The 19,570-nt window shown below is 41.7% G+C and overlaps 1 protein-coding gene across 8 annotated transcripts in view; it reads right to left on the bottom strand.

Moving 5' to 3' along the window:
• The window catches only part of LOC148020707 (uncharacterized), a 74,664-nt gene that overhangs the window by 44,810 nt on the left and 10,284 nt on the right, over positions 1–19,570 (bottom strand). For 6 of the 8 annotated variants that reach the window (XM_087698507.1, XM_087698508.1, XM_087698506.1 and 3 more), the window contains 2 exons: positions 5,485–5,596; positions 5,269–5,330 (listed from right to left, as the gene is read on the bottom strand). The exons of 1 other annotated variant lie outside the window; for it this stretch is intronic. In XM_087698507.1, the coding sequence (XP_087554633.1) occupies positions 5,269–5,330; positions 5,485–5,596 (174 nt within the window). Of the gene's footprint in view, positions 1–5,268; positions 5,365–5,484; positions 5,597–19,570 lie in introns of all 8 variants that reach the window. One more of the 8 variants, XM_087698513.1, reaches the window with a different exon arrangement.

Here is a 19,570-nt window from a genome sequence, read left to right as displayed (position 1 = left end):
ATCAAGACTTCTCTACCCCAAAGATTGACTTTTGTCGTGATAGAGTAAGATTCACCTCTTCCAATCTGGTTAAGATTTTCTCATAGTTGGCTATGTGATCTGTAACAAATTTTCTACATTCCTTTTCATACATTGATTCATCTTTGGCCTCGTCCTCACACCCTTTTATCAATACATCATCAAGAAAAAGCATAGTGATCTTTGGTATGTAATCCCGTAGAACCTTATTCATGGCATTCATCATATGTGCAACAGAATTCATTGCTCCATGCGACAAGATACACATCCTCACCAATCCCAAGGTGTTTTCATTGTAGTTAGATCCCTTCTTTCAATAAACAACTAAAACTGATCATAAAACTAGAGTAAAGATTACCCAAGAAGTAGTTAGCCTTACCTGTAAAAACTTTTGCAAACTCATCCACAATTGGACGAGCCCTAACATTCCTAATAGTCACTTTGTTCACTAGCTACATGTCCTATATGAACCTTAAGTCCCATTCTTCTTAGGCACAATGAATCACATGTATAAATATGGAGCAGACAATGGCTTCAATAAATCCAATTTGATCTTCTCATTCAGTAACTTAATCAACTTTAATAAATGTGCTTTTGGCACTATAATAGGCTAGAAATTCAATGGTACATGAGGCACAGTGAAAATAACCATCAAAACAACAACACTAGGATTAACACATCCAATTTTATATGGCTGAAATGAAATGCATATCCATGAAGCATTGTTTCTTTGTATGAGTAAGAAAATCCTCACATCCAATCTTCAAGTCCTTTAGAAACTTTGTAGTAAACTTATACCCAATCTTCTTTGGGTCTCCAAGATTTGACTAATGAGTAGCCAACTCAATCTTTTCTTCACTGTCAGAAGGCAACAACAAAGCAACAAGCTTAACCTTCATAACCACAGTTTTATACTTCATTTCAACCCATGCCTCCAATCTTTCATCTGTACATCCATGTGCTTGTTTTTCAAAGTCTTCTATCACTCTATATATATGAAAAGAGAATACTTTGATAATATCATGGCCTGTATGCAGCCTAGAATCATAGTACCACGGTCTGCCATAGTGTCAAAGTATGACAACTGATCAAAAGTCTCAAAATACATTCATCAAAATCAAGCCATCCATTCTGCCTCAAAATACTTCTCTTGAGCCTTATGAACAAACTGCCTTAAATATCTATGCATATTTTTAATTTTCCGAAAGTAAACCAAACCCTTCGCTGAAAATGTTACAAATCGTGCAAAGAAAGCATATGTGCCTACAAAAAGAGGTGAGAGCTTTTTCCTTTCAGCACCATCATAGTCCCACTTTATAATGGCACTTGCTGAAAAACCACCTTCTCACAAGACTCTTTGAGTTCCTTAAAATTCGAGGGCAATGGATACTCCCAAAGACTATTACGATTAATCTCATGATTCACATATACTATAAGAAACTGCACAACCCCCTTTCCATCACAGCTTCTTACCCTAGCATAAGCAAATCCATCATCAAAGAACCTTTTTTTCCATGCAAACTGCAGTCATATACAGCTGCCAAAGAATTACAAGGTATGTAGAAACATCCTATACAAAGAAGTGTTGCTTATCCTATACATCCCCAGTAGTGATTTTGACATTCAGACATGCAACATACCAATCCCCTATTGCATTATTAGCAGCCCGCATCCTCCATCCATGATCCATATCAAGTGGCCATCTCCCACAATGAAAAAGACTTCTTGTTATCACATTTATCTCAGACCCATGACATTGTAATACATGGCTCCTCTAGATCTCCCACTTTAATAAGAGTCTCTATCATAGCTTTGGCCCAATGATTCTTTGTATAATGACTTCTCAAAATAAAACCTGGTGCTTCTTCTTCCATGAAATGAACCTGCTTTACCTCTTGGAAAGTATGGTTACATACGATTACATTTTCAACATCTTTTTCTTGTGGCCCTTGTATCCCATTAGAATTTTGAATACCGTGTATGCCCTACAAAGACAATTCATATTTTTCACCCTGCAAGCTGATACTCGGTGATTCACCCACAATTTGGCACTTCCTCTTGATAATATCAATGTTCATCATGGAATTCTCTCTTTGCGATTCCTAGAAATTCATCTAAGATAAATTCCACATTGCTATTTAAAATCCTCTCTTTCAAGACTTTCTTCAAATCAGTGGTCATCTCCATATCTGACTGCAATTTATAAGCCAAATTCTTGGCTTAAGCTTTACTTTGATCTTGCTTTTTCCCTTTTTCTGTAATTTCCATGGTTACATCAAGTGAAGAATTTGCAAGAGGCATACGTTGTTCAGAATTAGACTTAACAACTCCTTTAGCTATCCTCTTTGATGTCCCTTCATTACCATCATCCCATTTCCATTTTTTCTTCCACAACCACCTCAGTATTTTGGCTTTTGGCAATATGTGCATACATAGAAAAAGAATCTACAAGGTCCTTCTAGCCGATCATTCTTCTAATGCAATTACCTACATCATTCAATTTGGACCTGGTAATCTTTCCTTTTTCAGCTATTTGTATAGCATAGGACCAAAGCTCATTCTTCTTACCACCAGCTATGTACATCCTTTTTTATGAGATTTTCAAACTATAAGTGATAAGTCACAAATTTAACTCTTGCAAAAGCATGCCAAACAAACATATCCTGCTATGTGGTATATTACTTCCTGTTGGGCCTTCTCTAGGTCATGCATGGGTCAGGTGAAGCAACTCATCAAGAGTTTCATTTGGTCAGGTGGAGATGGTAACCCTACAAGAGCTCAGGTAGCCTAGGATGCTATCATTCAGCCCAGATCTAGGGGTGGTTTGGGGATTATTGCTCCAAACAATCAAAGTAGAGCATTGATGGTAAAGCTTATTGTGAGGGACCTTCTTCCTGGCAAGGAGCCATGGAAGAAGCTACAATTATGAATACTAGAGACCATTGCTCCTAATCAGTGGTCCATGATAGCCTAGCATACATTGGATATTTCAACACATCTGAGCTATAGGGCTTGGGAACAGTTTTGAGGTCAGATTTGCCTCATTTGTTATACAGGCATGGAGATTAGTATATCAATGACTTCACCATATTGACCTAGTTATCACTTTTGAAAAGAAGTTGAGGTAGCAACTTCTCCTTCAGCCAGCTACTTAGGACAAATAGAGGCCACACCATTAGAGAGAGGACCCTTCTATATTGGGGGAGGTTCTCTTCACAAGTAGCTTCCATAGTGGGGGAGTGGTTTGCCTTTCTTAAGCTGCCGGCCCATATACAAAGATAGAATCTTCGAGGCATTAGGGGGGCTATAGCGATAATGGAGACCATCAGGGAAGTGGTATCCCCAGAATGGAGGATTGACATAGAGACTTTGCAGACTTGAATTGGGATCTTCACCAAAGGACAGATCCTCCTTGCAATGGTAGCCACCAATGGAGAGTGTATTTACTTTCTCAATAGAGATGGATGGAAGAGTTAAACAAGAGGACCTAGATCAATTAGGTCGATAGAGAATTAGAGTTTTGGTTCGCTATGACGGAAATTGATACTTACACCTAAACCCTTAGACTTGCATGATAGATGGATGGAGACATTGGGTATATAGAAGAAGACTATCGTAGAGACTTCAGTGGGACCCTAGGGAGTGGGTATGGAGAGAACCATTTCCAAAGACACCACAAGATATGTCCTCCTTTGGATATATGACCAAGCTAGGGAGGAGGATATAAATGAGCATGATTAGAGTGGTGCCAGCTACAACTCAGCATTGGACTAACCAAGGTATATCATAGCCTTTCTTGGCAAACCTCTTGACGAGATTGAAGGACAACTTCAGACCAAGAAAGATTTCACTCTTTCATTGCTTACTAGCACACAAGAGTCTAGTAGTTGGTGCAGGCTTGGCTAAAATAGAGGCCCTCTCCCTTCACACCAAATAGGGGGAGCATGAGGAGACATATTGCTATGTGGGGAATGGTTGCTCGGGTCATAGACAAAGACCCATCTTATGGATATGAGGATGTATGGAAAGTCATACCTATCTTCTTTCAGGTCAACTTGTGATGTGAGCTCATAGCTAGCATTATAGCTTGGTACATATGGACAGCCAAATGTAGCTACATTATTGAATTTTTGGACATATCTACTAAGAGACTCTCTCCAAGATCTCGACTGAGATTGTGCATACTCTCTATAGGAGATGGAAGAGAATACAAGGCAGTTTGGAGACTATGAGGAGGAGAAGAGATGCTTTTCTCAATACATGGGATTCCAGCACTTTCTTCCCTCTCTAGACGCACGTGGTATGCACTCACACCATATCAGAGAGACGGTAAGGTTTGCGGGGAGAAAGATTGAGTGTACAGCAAACACTGAAGGGAATCTGCACAATGAAGGGAGCGAAATGCAGTCCTTCGGGCAGTAGAATATCAAAGTAGATGCTGAAAGATGAAGGAAAGCACTGTACAAAGCCAAATACAGTCGTCAAGAGTGAAGAAAACACAAAAACGCAAGTATCTGATGTAGGGCTGATGAAGAGGGTGTAATTTGCTGTAAATGGTTTGAATTTTCTGCAAATGAAGCCTCCACAAAGTGGCTAATGGTTGGGTGTGTCGCCTGGGTGCTAGGGTGGCAATAGAAGCTGAAAACAGACTATAATGATGAAGATAATCTGCTGTACCAGTCCAGGGAGGAGTTGTCACAGTGCAACGAATGCGGAAGTGTATGGACAAGACTGAAAGACAATGAACACAAGAGAAGAGGAAGAGGGAAAAGAGACAAAAGAACACAAACATCTGCAGTCAATGAATGCTGAAATGAAAAAGGCAGATATACAAGGGGCTATCGGAGTATCTCCTCAAGCCAATCTCTCTCGCCAACACCTGAAAAGACAAGTGATGAAGGGCAGGCTGCCTAATGGCTATATATAGCATAAAACAAAGCAATAAAATAAGTAGGGTGGCCAGAAAACTAGCCGACCAGCTGCTGACGAGGAATAAATGCAGCTAATTGCTCATAATGTAATGCCTAATCATGACGACCAGTTGTTGTACTGCCACATGAATCACCAGATCAAAACAAAAGCAGCAGAACCAGCACTTTCAAACTATCAAATGCTATTTCTTCCTAAAAGATGATACATACTTGCAATGAAAGCCTCAAAGGGAACTGCAAATTAACACGACACTGATACAGGCCCAAAATAAACACTAAATAATCTGTGTTACTTTGGCAATTGAGAATTGATTCTAACCTTGCAAAAGAACTTTTGTGCATGGCTGCAATTTTGGACAGCAGTCTTGGTTCCCACATGTTCTACATCGACAGTAATTTTGAATGCTTGAGAATACTGAAAGTTCAAATGACTAGTTGAGAGAAAAAAGCAGGGTCTGAGGCAATCATATGAGACTCCCCTGATAAGAAATAAGATTTCCCTAATCAATATTAGTTACAAGATTCCAGGGTAAACCTTCAATACGTCGCCATGCTCTACCATAAAGCTTCAGAGCCTCTAGAAATTTATGATGCTCATCTTCAGTCCACCTCTCCCGTTGTTTTGTTATGGTATAGGGCTTTCTGACCTGACAAATGAAGGCCCCATCTCCCAATAGACATGAGCAGTATATAAGCATCAACTTAAGAATGACCATTGAGAGGGCACTAGGAAAATTCTATGCTTCACTATTAGTAATGAGCTAATTAGATTTTTCATTATATGTATGCAATTTCTAGTCTGATAAATTTTCGGATCTCTTGGCAACTATGCAGTACATTTCTTCTATCCCTTTTCGATTGGGATTCAAATATCTGGACTAGATTATGACTAAGCATTTCTGAATTCATAAAGAACCACAAAAGAGGTGACAATACTTGACCAGACTTATCTACTTATTTCCTCAATTATCTTACTGAAGAATCAAAATTATTTAGAAATTGTGCAGTATCTTAGTAGGTTATTCCTGGAACTGATGTGCAAATTAGCTGTTTTGTTTTAAGCATTTGACAGAGCAATAGGAATCAGACCACTCCATTGTACATGGAGCCGACCCCCCTTCCTTCACTGACTGTAGCCCCAGGGCCCATACGTGCACCGGTTTCCCCCCTCTTGTGTCCCTCGCTGCCCCCCCCCCCCCCCCCAACCTTCTCTTGCAGACCCCACACATGCACCTCCCTGCTTGCCCACCTTCTCCCAGCCTCCCCCTTGCAATCTGCCAAGATTGCCCCTTCCCTAACTGAGCACCCGCTTGTGTCTTGGCCCTCATCAGCTACCACTGCTAGCAGCCACCGTACTCCTAGCTGCTCCCTGCCTCCCTCTCTCCTCCTGGCCTGATCTTTAGCACTTCTCCATCTACTTGCAGCAGCTCTCTTCCGGTCTTCAGCAGAGAAGTTTGTGAACATGTTGTTCCTTCTACACACATTAGAGAAGTCTACTACTGCCTCAAGCCTTGCATGTCCTCTCAGATGAGCACCTCCGGTCATTCAGAGCATCAGACGAGGAGTTGAGTCAGCAGTGTGACTGGCATATCCTCAACTGCAACCATCTTCTTGCAAGTCACCATTGACAAACTCACTATGAAGCTGCTCCATCTTTCTAATGTAATCCCCATCAGATAAGGTGTTGGTTATCACCTTCTTAGAAGCTGCAAGAACACAGACTCGGGATTGCCAAAAGTGGCTGTCCACCCACAATGCAAATATCACTGGTTGCTGGAGGTGGCTGTCCGCTGAAATGCAGCAAGGCTTGGGTTCGCTAGAGCTGAAATAACTTCGCTTCTTGAACATACTATCTAATGCGACCCATGTAATATTTGACATGACTGTGCCTCACATGTTGCATGCAAAAATTGAATTTTACAGCACATAATGTACATCATCCAGCATTTCAATCGAAGACTGTCTGTCACATGTCAAACTTCATCCACTATGAAAATCTGATGCAGTAGAAAATTATTATTTAATACAAAAACCTTACACAAAGATAATGAAATCCTCTATCCTGTTCATCGCAAGGCACACAATTTTGACAAGACCATATTTCAAAGCTTGCACGAAACTGCACCAAGCTCAGTAGCATTTGGTAAGTACAGTCTGTCCCAATGGGCACAGTATTCGTTATAAGATGTTTAAAAATACACATTGTTTGTAAAGCATAAGATTCACAAGCAAATGCAGCCCATGTTTCCCTTTCAAATGTTAACATCTGAGAATGTCCAAAAGAGTTATCCATCTACTAGGGAGCACTATTGAAATCCCTGCAACAAAGGAAATTTGCAGCCAAGGATAGACAGCTATTTGAGCCCATACATTTGCTCTGTGGGCATTATTGATATCCCCACAATGACGGAATTTTGCAGCCAAGGATAGACAGTAATTTGAGCCCATACATTTTCTCTATGGGATAAAGCCCAAGGAGCATAACGGTAGCAATTTCACAAATCTATACAGAAGTGCAAATGTACATTACCAACCATCTATTCCATGGACCATGATAAGCCAAAACAGGTTGCAAATGTCTCATGGCCCAAACAACTACTCTAGAAAACGAGGTTTGGTGCGTGCATGAAAAACTCGATTTGTGGCAAAGGCAATGCAACTCTAATTGTCACATCTTAGCACTCTTGGATCTTCATCCTATACTTCCATATGCCATAGGATCCTCCTTAACCATACTGCTTCACATGTAGCAAAGCAAGCTGCCTTGTACTCTACTTCAGTAGAAGACAATGCCACATTTGGTTGCTTCTTACTAATCCAAGAGAAAATTCCTGAACCTAAACAGAAACAATATCCAGAAATTGATTTCCTAGAATCTATCACCTGCCCAATCCGAGTCATAGTTTTCCATAAGAGCAATTCCAGAACAGTATGTGATACCATAGTCAAGAGTTACCTTTAAGGATCTGAGCACCCGCATCCCAACTTTCCAATGGCTTTCTTGCGATTTGTTTGAGAACCTGCTCAAAACTCCAACGACAAGCTAATATCTGGCCTAGTGTTACACAAGTAGATGAGGCTGCCAATCAACTTACTGTACCTCCCAATGTCTCCTAGTATTGATGTATCTTCAATGGATAACTTCACATTAACCTCCATAGGTGTAGCTATCTCCTTACACTCGGTCGTGCCAAATGCTTTTAAGATCTCCCATGCATACTTCTTTTGAGAGAGAGATTTTTCCAGGCACTTGCTAGACTTCAATCCCTAAATAATGTGAGATGGAAGGATCGAGGTGCAGCCGGGATTCAGTAGACAGTGTGAGAGTGAGAGACAGAGTTGAAGCACAACACCCAGGAGAGAATAGACTGAATGAGTGTAACCAGAAAGTATAAGGTACAACCCTTAAACCTTAGGGTTGTAGGGGGTGTTCACACCCGACACACACTAAGTGCCCAAATGTGTGTAATATAAGCACATAAGTACATACGACAATAAGACCATAAGTCTGGGGGAAAAAATCTCTCCTACCGAGAGTAAAAAGTGCCCTAGTGTCCTACTGATCACTGACACTCCCATATGAGCCTAGGTGTAAGTGAGGCGTGAGTCAAATACCCAACAAACCCCCCTGGAGTGAAGAGTGATCAAAAGTACAAGGATGATCCGCCACCAAAGGATATCAAATTTAAAGCATCGCGAAATGCTTCAAATTTATCACGAGGAAAAGCTTTGGTGAAGATGTCTGCCACATTACTGGTGGTAGGACAATAGACAATGCTGATATCACCTGCATGTAGCCTCTCTCTGACAAAGTGATAATGAATCTCAATGTGTCTCGTGCGAGCATGAAACACTGGGTTCCGTGCCACTGCAATGGCACTCTGACTATCAGTGAACAAAGGAGTAGGCTCAGTAACAGATACATCCATATCAGCCAGCAAGCGTCTAAGCCATACGCATTCAACTATGGTAGTGAAAGCTGCCTTGTATTCAACTTCACATGACGATGTGGCAACAGTGGATTGTTTCTTGCTAAGCCAAGAAATGCAAGAAGAGCCAAGAAAGAAACAATTGCCACTAGTGGAGTGACGTGTATCATAATCATCAGCCCAATCAAAAGCACTGTAAGCATGTAATTGCAATGGTCCCCCCTTGGCATAAAGCAACCCAAGAGATCGAGTAGCCTGCAAGTAACCAAAAACCACGCTTGACAGCTTGCCAATGTGACATACGTGGCTGATGCATATACCTGCTCAAAGCTGAAACTGCAAACTGTATGTCCGGCCTAGTACTGCATAGATAGATAAGACATCCGACTGCAGGAGCATATGTATGTATATCAAACAAATCACTGTCATCATGTAATGACAGTTTCAGTCCAGGTTCCATGGGAGTACAAACTGGCTTGCAATCCTGTAAGCCAAACGTCTCAAGAAGCTGCCCAATATACCTTGACTGTGATAGCCCAATACCTCAAGCATTATGTATGAACTGGATGCCCAAGTAGTAATGCAAAACTCCCAAGTCAGACATGTCAAAAGTTTGCTGCAAATTTTGTTTGAATGCTGAAATCTGATCAGCATGTGTTCCAGTGAGCAAAAGGTCATCAACATAAAGACATATAATCAGCATAGATCCCCCTTCTTTACATACGTAAAGGGTAGACTCAGATGAGCTGTTTAGAAACCCCTGACCAAGCAAGAAAGCATCTATTTTTGCATACCAAGCTCTAGGAGCTTGTTTCAAACCATATAGTGCCTTTTTAAGCTTGCATACCAAATGTTCTGAGCTTTCAACTGCAAAACCAATGGGCTGCTGTACATAAACTTCCTACTGAAGTTCCCCATGTAAAAATGCAGTCTTGATATCTAGCTGATGCACTGTCCAACCACAATGTGCAGCCAAAGCAATCATAGACCTGATGGTCGTCATACGGGAAGTAGGAGCAAATGTCTCCTCATAATCAATGCCCTTTTTCTATGCGTAGCCTTTAGCTACAAGCCGTACCTTGTATTTATCAATGGATCCATCTGCTTTCCTTTTCAGTTTGTAGACCCATTTCGTTCCAATGGCTTTCTTCCCAAATGGCAAGGACACTAAATCCCAAGTTTGATTCTTAGTAATAGAATCTAATTCAGCTTGCATAGCTGCCATCCAATGCACACTGTGTTGTGCATCCTCATAACATTCAGGCTCTTCATTATCAAAAGTACTTGCTGCCATAATAAACTCCATGGTATGTGCCGAATCATGCAAACGAGTTTGCCTTCTAGTACGACCAGCCATGGGTGCATCCAAAGGACTATCTTGCATAGTCTGCAAATACCATCTAGGTAGCTGTCTAGCATCCTGACTGTGTGCAAGCTCTTGCTGAATTTCAGTTTCAGCATGATGCTGAATATTCCGATCAGCAAATGGCTGAATTTCTGCACTTTCCATAGGAGCAGCTGGCTGAACATTAGGTTCATTTTCTGAACCTCCAGCTGAATCACCAAAAGTAATGGGCAGCAACCCTTCAAAAACATCACGGACAGCCTGATATGTATCCAAACCAGCCAAGGATAATTCTGATTTTTCATCAAAAACAACATCCCTACTGACAAAAACCTTCTTTGTAACGGGATCATAGAGTCTGTAGCCTTTGCTCTCATTGCCATATCCCATAAAAATGCACTTAACAGCCTTGTTGTTCAATTTTTTTCTAAGTACGTGTGGAACATGGGCATAGGCAAGACACCCAAAGGTACGAAAGTGACCAACAGAAGGTTTACGGCTGTTCCAAACCTCAAAAGGTGTGATGGTCTTCAAGGCTTTGGTAGGGCATCTATTCAAAATATGGCAAGCACACATGACTGCTTCCATCCAAAAACTATGACGCAAGCTCTTTGCCTTCAGCATACATCTGGCCATCTCCATGAGTGACCGATTCTTCCTCTTTGCTACCCCATTCTGCTGTGGAGTATAAGCTGCAGTATACTGATGGACTATGCCCTTCTGCTGCAAAAAAGAATTCAGCATAGAGGACATGTATTCCCCCCCTCGGTCCAAACGCAGAGTCTTAATCTTGCATCCAGATTGGTTTTCAACAAGTACACTGAAAGCCAAAAATGCATCATACACTTCTGACTTCTTTTTCAAACAGTAGACCCAGCAAAAACATGTAAAGTCATCAATGAATGTCACAAAATAATAACAACCGCCCAATGACATGGTCTGCATAGGCCCACAAATATCTGAATGCACCAACTGCAATCTGGTTGTTGCTCTGAAAGCAACATCACGAGGAAATGAGAACCGATGCATTTTTCCCAAAATGCATCCCTCGCATAACTGCTCAGGAGGTCTCTCCAAGGGAGGTAAGCCATCCAGCATCTGAGTACGCTGCAAAAGCATCAAGCTGCCAAAGTTTACATGCCCTAAACGAGCATGCCATAACTCCGCCTGTATCGTAGCAGGAGTAAGAGTGGATATCAAGTATGCCGACTGATCTACTGAAAGAGCATCCAACTCATATAAACCATGACACAAAGATCCTGTCAAGACCAAAGTCATGCATTCTTTTTCTCTAACCATGCAACGGTCATCATCAAAGGTGACCTGCAAACCACAATGTGCCAAAGAAGAAATAGAAAGCAAATTCTTCTTGATTCCAGGCACAAACAAAGCATCCTGCAGGCAGAGAATAGAGCCATCAATGGCTGTGAGCTGAATCTCCCCAATACCACGAACAGGGTATGATGCATTATTGGCACACTATACCGATTTCCCAACGGGAGGTGCACTAACTGAAGCAAACAAATCTCTGCGAGATGTAATATGTCTAGAAGCACCAATGTCAAAGAACCAAGTGTCAGCATCCTCTGTAGAGCTAAGTGCTCTATCGGCCCAAGAGATGTCATAACTGCAAGTGTAAAAACAATAGTCCCTGTCCACAACAAAGGACGCGGACTCACTAGCAGTAGAAGGAGTAGTAGAAACAGGCATTCCTGACTTCTTCTTCTTCTCTTTGGCAATGCGCTTCTTGCACTCAGTGATATAGTGGCCGGGCTTCTTACAATAGTGACATTTTCCTTTTTTAGCTTGCGTCCCCCCTTGTGTCTGATTCGGCGATGTGCCCGAAGTGCCAGAACTCTGTGGAGCATTTTTCACCTTGCTATTTTTGCCTTTCTGTCTTGCCACAAAAGCCTGCTCAGAGACTATAGCATCCACACCACTATTTTTCCGTGTTTGCTCCTCCTCTAGAAGCAAACTAACCAGCTGAATAAAAGTGAGTGGGTGCTCAGCAATCCTCATGGTGAGATTCAATGCAGTATGAAAAGACAAGTACGAAGGAGGTAAGGAATTCAAGGTGGTGGATATCAACTGTGCATCCGAAAAATACTCATCTACATTCATGAGCTGCTCCCCAAGTCCTGAATCTTATTTAAGTGACCCTGCATAGAATCACCTTCATGCATCTTCAGAGTTTCCAACTCTTTCTTCAAGAAAGAGATCCGAGTCTCATTCTTTCCTGCAAACATATGCTCCAAAGTCAACCATGCATCTCATGAAGAAGATGCCGAACGGATATGAGGTATGATGGACCGCTGAACTGCCAGAGCAATCAGCGACAAGGCCTGTGCATCACGTGCATCCCAAGCTTTTTGAGCTGCAATTCTTGGAGAAATTGGCTGAGGTGGAGCGGGCTGAGGTCCCCGTTGTCCACATGCGCCATGGGGAGGAGGAGTAACGGGAGCTACAACTCCCGGTCGAGTTTCCTCTCCACTGACATAATCCCATAAATTCTTGGCCACTAATACATTCTTCATCATGAATGACCAAAGCGAATAGTTGTTTCCGTCCAATCTGTCTTCCTTGGATACATACGTAAAGACATCACCTCCCTGATTTGCCATGATGACAAATTTCCAAAGACAAAATGAGCAATGTCAAAGCAGTATGAACTGGAAACGTGCAAATTTCCAGAAATTGCAGCAAACACGTTTCTGCAATTAATGTGCAAGGGCGTACTCTGTCAGAAAACTGTCTTTTAATGCACGCTTCCCAAGGTGCAAACAGTGCACTACAACACTGTTATATCAAAATCCCCAAAATTTTTGCCAAAATTTCTATCAAAACAGTCTTTCTATGACTTTACCAGCAGTTCATATGCAGCTGTCCCCAAAATACACAAAAGCCCCAAAATTTCTAATGATCCAGTCCAGAAATTTGCATGAAATTTATCTCACACCTGTGTTGTGCCTGCGGTCCCTGCTGCGTATGAACCTCCTCTACCAGAAATTGATTCTGGACTAAAATTAAAAATTTTATTTTTAAAGAAAAACACACCTGACGTGGTCTGGGCGGACGAGCAGAGTGACAGGTCTGACGTGGACTCGTCAGATGGCGGGCAAGACAGTCGCGAGCTGACGTGGAGGCGTCAAACGGGCGGGCAAGACAGTCGCGAGTTGTGTGGCAGGTGGCTGGTCGTCGAGCGGGCGGGCTGGCTGGTCGTCAAGCGGGCGGCAAGACAGTCTGACGGAAGTCGCGTGGGCGAACAGTCGAGGTAGCTGGCGCCAGTGCTGACAAACAGGATCACAGTCGACTTAGCTGGCGCCTGGGCTGACGAGGGCAGCGCTGACGAACAGTGCACTGGTGGAGCTACGCTGGAGGGCTGTAACGCTGGCAGACTGACGGGGGCAGGGGCATGCTCAGAAGGCGAGCAGGATCAGGCGGTGCTAGCGGGCAGACGAGCTGCAGGTCGAGCTACTGAACTGGTCGACTGGGCAGAGCTGGCGGGGGCTGCAGACAGCAGACAGAAGACTGCTCTGATACCAAATGTGAGATGGAAGGATCGAGGTGCAGCCGGGATTCAGTAGACAGTGTGAGAGTGAGAGACAGAGTTGAAGCACGACACCCAAGAGAGAATAGACTGAATGAGTGTAACCAGAAAGTACAAAGTACAACCCTTAAACCTTAGGGTTGTAGGGGGTGTTCACACCCGACACACACTAAGTGCCCAAATGTGTGCAACATAAGCACATAAGTACATATGACAATAAGACCATAAGTCTGGGGGAAAAAACCTCTCCTACCGAGAGTAAAAAGTGCCCCAGTGTCCTACTGATCACCGACACTCCCATATGAGCATAGGCGTAAGTGAGACGTGAGTCAAATACCCAACAAATAATAGTACAACAAGCCCAAGTCTATCATTTCAAACTCAAAGCTCAAAGACTTTTGAGTCTAATGGATCATATCTTCATAGTCACCTGTAATAAGAAGGTTGTCCATATATAGGACAATTACTACAGACTTTTCACTATCCATGTAAACATACAAATTAGCATCTAAGGCACATCTTTTGAAATTTAAACCTAGGAAGAATTTATCTATCCAGTGGTACCATGCTCTAGGGGCTTGCTTCAGCCCATACAATGTCTTCTTCAACTTACAAACTTTGTTCTCAAAATGGGGGGTCTCAAACCCTAGTGGCTGAGCCACACACCTCCTTAAGATCACCATTCAAGAATGTTGATTTGACATCCATTTGGTAAACTCGCCACTTCTTATGAGTAGCCAATGCAAGTATTGTGCGAATAGTGATCATTCTAGCAATTGGAGCAAATGATTCTTGAAAATCAAATCCTTCAACCTTTGAAAATACCTATGCAACTAATCTAACTTTGTACTTTTCTAAGCTGCCATCAGTACTTTACCTTCCAGACCCACTTGGTATAAAAAATATTTCTCTTTTCTGGCCGATCCACTAGCTCCCAAGTGTCATTCTTCATGATGTTGCCATACTCAGCTTGCATAGCTATTCTCCATGCTGGATCGGCAAGTCCTTTTTTCCAAGTCTGCTGGTTCCTTTACTTCTCTCATAATCTCAGTCATCAAGGCCATATTGACTATGTAAGAAGAAGTCTTTCTTTGCTCCTCTATTCTCAGTGACCTCCTTGGTCCATCTGCCTTTTCCTCAATTGTAGTAGGCATAGAATTGCTACGATCATAGAGCTACTTCACCCATCATGGCAATGGCTTTTTCAATGGTGTAATTGCAGGTTGGTAAACTTTTTCCTCATCATTCGAAGATAATGCTTCCTCCTCCTTGAGGGTAGGAACAGCTCTTGGGATAGGTTCATAGTGGACTACTTCTTTGCTTGATGATAAAGTGGAAGAACTTCTATTCTCCTTCTTCACTGTATGTGCCTGCTCCTTAAAGACCACATCACAGCTCGCTATGGTCTTATTTGCCTCTTGGTCATACAATGTGTAAGCCTTTACTTATCACTATAATCCAAGAAGATACATTTTGTGCTTTTTGGATTTAACTTGTTTCTCTTATCCTTTGGAATATATGCATAACATTCACATCCAAAAGTTCAAAAATGTGAGACAAATGGTTTCTTACCAAAATAGGCCTCATGAGGAGTTTTACCCTTAAGAGCCTTTGAGTAACTCCGACTAAGAATGTAGACTACAGTATTAATAGCTTCTGCCCAAAATAGGTTAGGCAATCCCTTGTCCTTAAGCATGCACCTTGCCATTTCCACAATGGTGCGATTTCGACCTTCAACAATGCCATTCTGCTGAGGTGTATGAGGCGTCATCAATTGACATTCAATCCCTTTGCTCTTACGAAAGTCTTCAAACTCCTTTGAATTGAACTCTCCACTACTATCTATTCTAAACTTCTTCACATTTTGCCATGTTTCGTTCTCAATAAGTTTTAGCCATTCTTTAAACTTACAAAAAACTTGAGCCTTATTACAAAGGAAGTACACCCACATCTTCCTACTATAGTCATTGACGATCAACATAAAATAAGAAGATCCTCCCAAGGCTTTTATAGGCAATTTACCGCACAAGTCAACATACACCAACTCTAGAGGAGCCTTCACTCTATTTTTGCTTTCTTATGGAAATGTCTTTCTTTGTTGCTTGCCCATCATACAAGCTTTACATGGTTCTTTCATTTTAGTTTATTGCAAGTAGATGAGCAACCGTGCCTTGCTTATGCATCTCCTTCAACACTGCAAAACCAATGTGACCAAATCTTTCATGCCAAAGTTTACTTGTGCCTACACCAATGGTGGCTGTAAGAGCACTTAGCTCATACATGTTGTTTCTCCTTTCTTCTTTGTTGACAACTTTGCTAGCACTATCAATAATTTCTGCACCTCTTACTGAACCTCACCTCATGGCCAAGATCAGTTATAGAAGCAACTAATAGCAGATTTCTCTTAATCTCTAGAACATACGACACATTTGAAAGATTCTTGAGTTCACCATTTGCAGTAACAAAGAAAATAGTACATGTGCCCTCATGCAGTAGGACTTTTTGCATCATTCCCAACCATTGTAGTGATGGATTCTTGCAGAGGCTTCATAGAACTATATAGACCTTTCTTGTTGGTCATGTGACAGGAGGTATCACTATCCAATACCCGTGAGTCAGTGTTAGGTATCTCTTGCACCGAGTAATACACTTTCTCAATGATCGTTATAAATAACTCTAACTCTGCTTCAACCTTATAGGCTATCTCCTTCCCTTTAGTCTTCGCGGTGTCATTATTTTCATCTACCTTCTTAACAATAATCTACAATTGTATGTTTTTTCTTCTTGCAGTAGAAGCACTCTCCTTGAATTTTTTCTTACCACCCTTCTTCTTTTTGTTACTGTTGGTAGAGAAGCCACCTTTGCCTTTCGCATTAATGGAGAATGCAACATCTCCACTACTGCTACCTTCTCGGACTTTAAACCTCAACTCCTCCTCCGTTAGTAGTGCACAAAATTCCTCAAACGTCAAAGCTTGGGGTCTCACCTGAGTGTCTAGGGCAGTTACCAATCCATCAAACTTTGGTGGACAAATCCAAAGACACCTCTGAGCTAGCTCCTCATTAGCTTTTTATATCCCAGCGCCGCCAGCCATCTAATCACGCAGATTCTTGATTCGAGTAATGAATGCTTTAACTGTCTCTTCTTCAGCAAACTTCTTTGCTCCTAGTTGATTCTCCAAGTTCTAAATCCTTGTTTCATTTCGTATTTCGTACTAACTTCTCAGTACGTTCTAAGCCTCTGATGCCTTGGTTGTGTGTTGAATCAAGGTCCAAACACTGTCAAAAGAGCTTGTAACTAAGGCATACATTGCATCTGCATTTCTTCGTTTCCAAGCTCGTAGAAGATTTGCAATCATAACACTTAAATTTGACGAGGGTGGATTGTAGTTTTGATTCAGTCTCCAACACCATCTCCAAAAGCTCATAAGAATCAAGGATAGTTATGATTTTAAACTTTCACAAAGTATAGTTTGTACCATCTAACTTGTCTTCGTTGAAGGTTGGTGGATGAATCCTTAGTATTTGAATTGCTGGTACAATAGCAGCACCACCTGATGGGCCAACACCGCTACTTGATACAGCAGATGGCATTTCTCCTCTTCGCTCTTAAAGCCCTTGCCTCTCGCATACTCTTTACTCCTCAAAGCCCCCCGCGCTCTAATACCATGTAGAAATTTCATGGCACAGCAGACAAAATCTGAGCAAGGAGTAGAGAATACTTAAAACAAGGCTGAAGCAAGGGTGGATAAAAGTATAAAACAGTTGCAAAGAAGGTTAAGCCTGTGGCTTTGCCTTTACCACCTGAAAGTAATGGGTTGACTGAAAAAGTGACTCAACAGCCTACTTTACGGGATCCACATGGAGTAGGACATTAATTTACAGCTGAAACTTTACAAGAGCTGAAAATTGGTGATACAAGCTTCCTTTTGCCTGTAGAAAGAGCTTGTTTCTTGCACATGTTAGCAAGGCATGGAAAAGCCTTTGCGTTTCAGCCACATGAAATTGGATGTGTTAATCCGACCATAGTTGCACCTATGGTGATCTTTACAATACCTCATGTGCCATGGAATTTAAAGCCTATTCTAGTGCATGGGGCATATTTGCCTAAGCTGCTGGAGCTTTTGAACGAGAAGATCAGAATGCGGATTTTGGGGCCTTCTTCAGCTCCATATTCGAATCGGTGGTTTACTATTCCAAAGAAGAATGGTGCTTTGAGGTTTATACAGGATTTACAACCAATTAATAAAGTCACCATAAGAAATGTTGGATAAGGCCCGATAGTGGTGGATGAATTCGCAGAAGCATTTGCAAGCAAGGAAATTTACTCTATGGGTGATTTATATTCAAGATATGATCAGTTCAAACTTGCATTAGAAAGCTAGGATATCACTACCATGAAAACACCGCTTGGATTGGTTAGGATGTGTACGCTTCCACAGGTAGCAATCAATTCAGTGGCAATTTACCCTATGGGTGATTTATATTCAGGATATGATCAGTTCAAACTTGCATTGGAAAGCTAGGATATCACTACCATGAAGACACCGCTTGGATTGGTTAGGATGTGTACGCTTCCACAGGTAGCAACCAATTCAGTGGCGCATATGATGAATGCTATGCATAAAGTTTTGAGGGAGTATATTCCTTAATTGACCTTACCCTTTCTTGATGATGTGTTGATTAAAGGATGTGATATCTATGAGAAGAATTAAGAGTTGAATGAGCATGGATGTAGAAGATTTGTGGTTGATCATATTGCTGATTGTGACAGGATTTTGAGCCGTCTTGAAGAAGTGCATTTGACTCTGTCATTAACAAATATAATAGCTTAACTCAAAAACCTTCTAAAAATACCCCATAAAAGTTTAAAACAATACATGAACCATGAAAGTTGAAACATAAATAAAAATGAATACTCAAATTGAAGGGTAAAAGCAATAATTGTCAATGCCAAATGGTGATTGAGAAATGTTATGCGACTTAAAGACTGAAGTCCAACAGTAAACACTGAACAAGAAACAATATAAAGTTAAAACTAGGGAATCATAAATGCCATATGACATAAAGACTAGTGTCCAGCAGTAACTACCAAATAGTGAATCCTCGAACTAAAGACTACAAGAAGCAGTACAAGCTGAGAAACAATAAAACTAGTGGACTAAAGACTACAAGAAACAATGCAAATAGTAAAAACCCTATGATATGTGGCGTCCCCTGTGTCCCATCCCACACATCCCCCCTATCCCGCTTATCCCAAAACGCGTCCCCTTGTGACAAACCACTGCATGGAAACACACCCTTTTTGGGACACATTGGGAACTGGTCCCGTGTTTCAAGACAGGATCCTTGCGTTCCGGGCCCGCGTCCCCTGCACCCCCTGTGACTATGCCTTGCTGCTGCTGAGGTTTTATGTCAGATTTGCTACATTTCTGCCTGGATGCAAATTTTACATTCAGCTGATCCTTCTTTGTTTACTTTGTCTCATATGTGGGCCATGGATGCAAGTATTCATGATAACCTTGGCCCATACATATACCAGCATGTGAACGTCAATAAAGATGGTTCAAGAGCAAGAAGACAAGGTAACTCCTCTCATTCAATTGCAAGATTTAGCTTTTGGTACATCACATATTTATAGATCCCACCTATCCCATTTACTCCTCATATTCATTCCCACATAGGTTCCATTCCTATCCCACATCCAAATGATAGAGGTGCACCAATGGTGGGGGTATATCCCCCAAAACAAGCACCCATGGGGACCTACACACAAGGGTATCCATCCCAAGTGTATCAAG

The sequence above is a fragment of the Lygodium microphyllum genome, chromosome 18, assembly GCF_053477565.2.
Source record: "Lygodium microphyllum isolate KBCC chromosome 18, Lygodium_microphyllum_v1.1.10, whole genome shotgun sequence".
In the NCBI taxonomy this organism is placed as follows: domain Eukaryota; kingdom Viridiplantae; phylum Streptophyta; class Polypodiopsida; order Schizaeales; family Lygodiaceae; genus Lygodium; species Lygodium microphyllum.
This window is presented reverse-complemented; position numbering and strand designations above follow the sequence as displayed.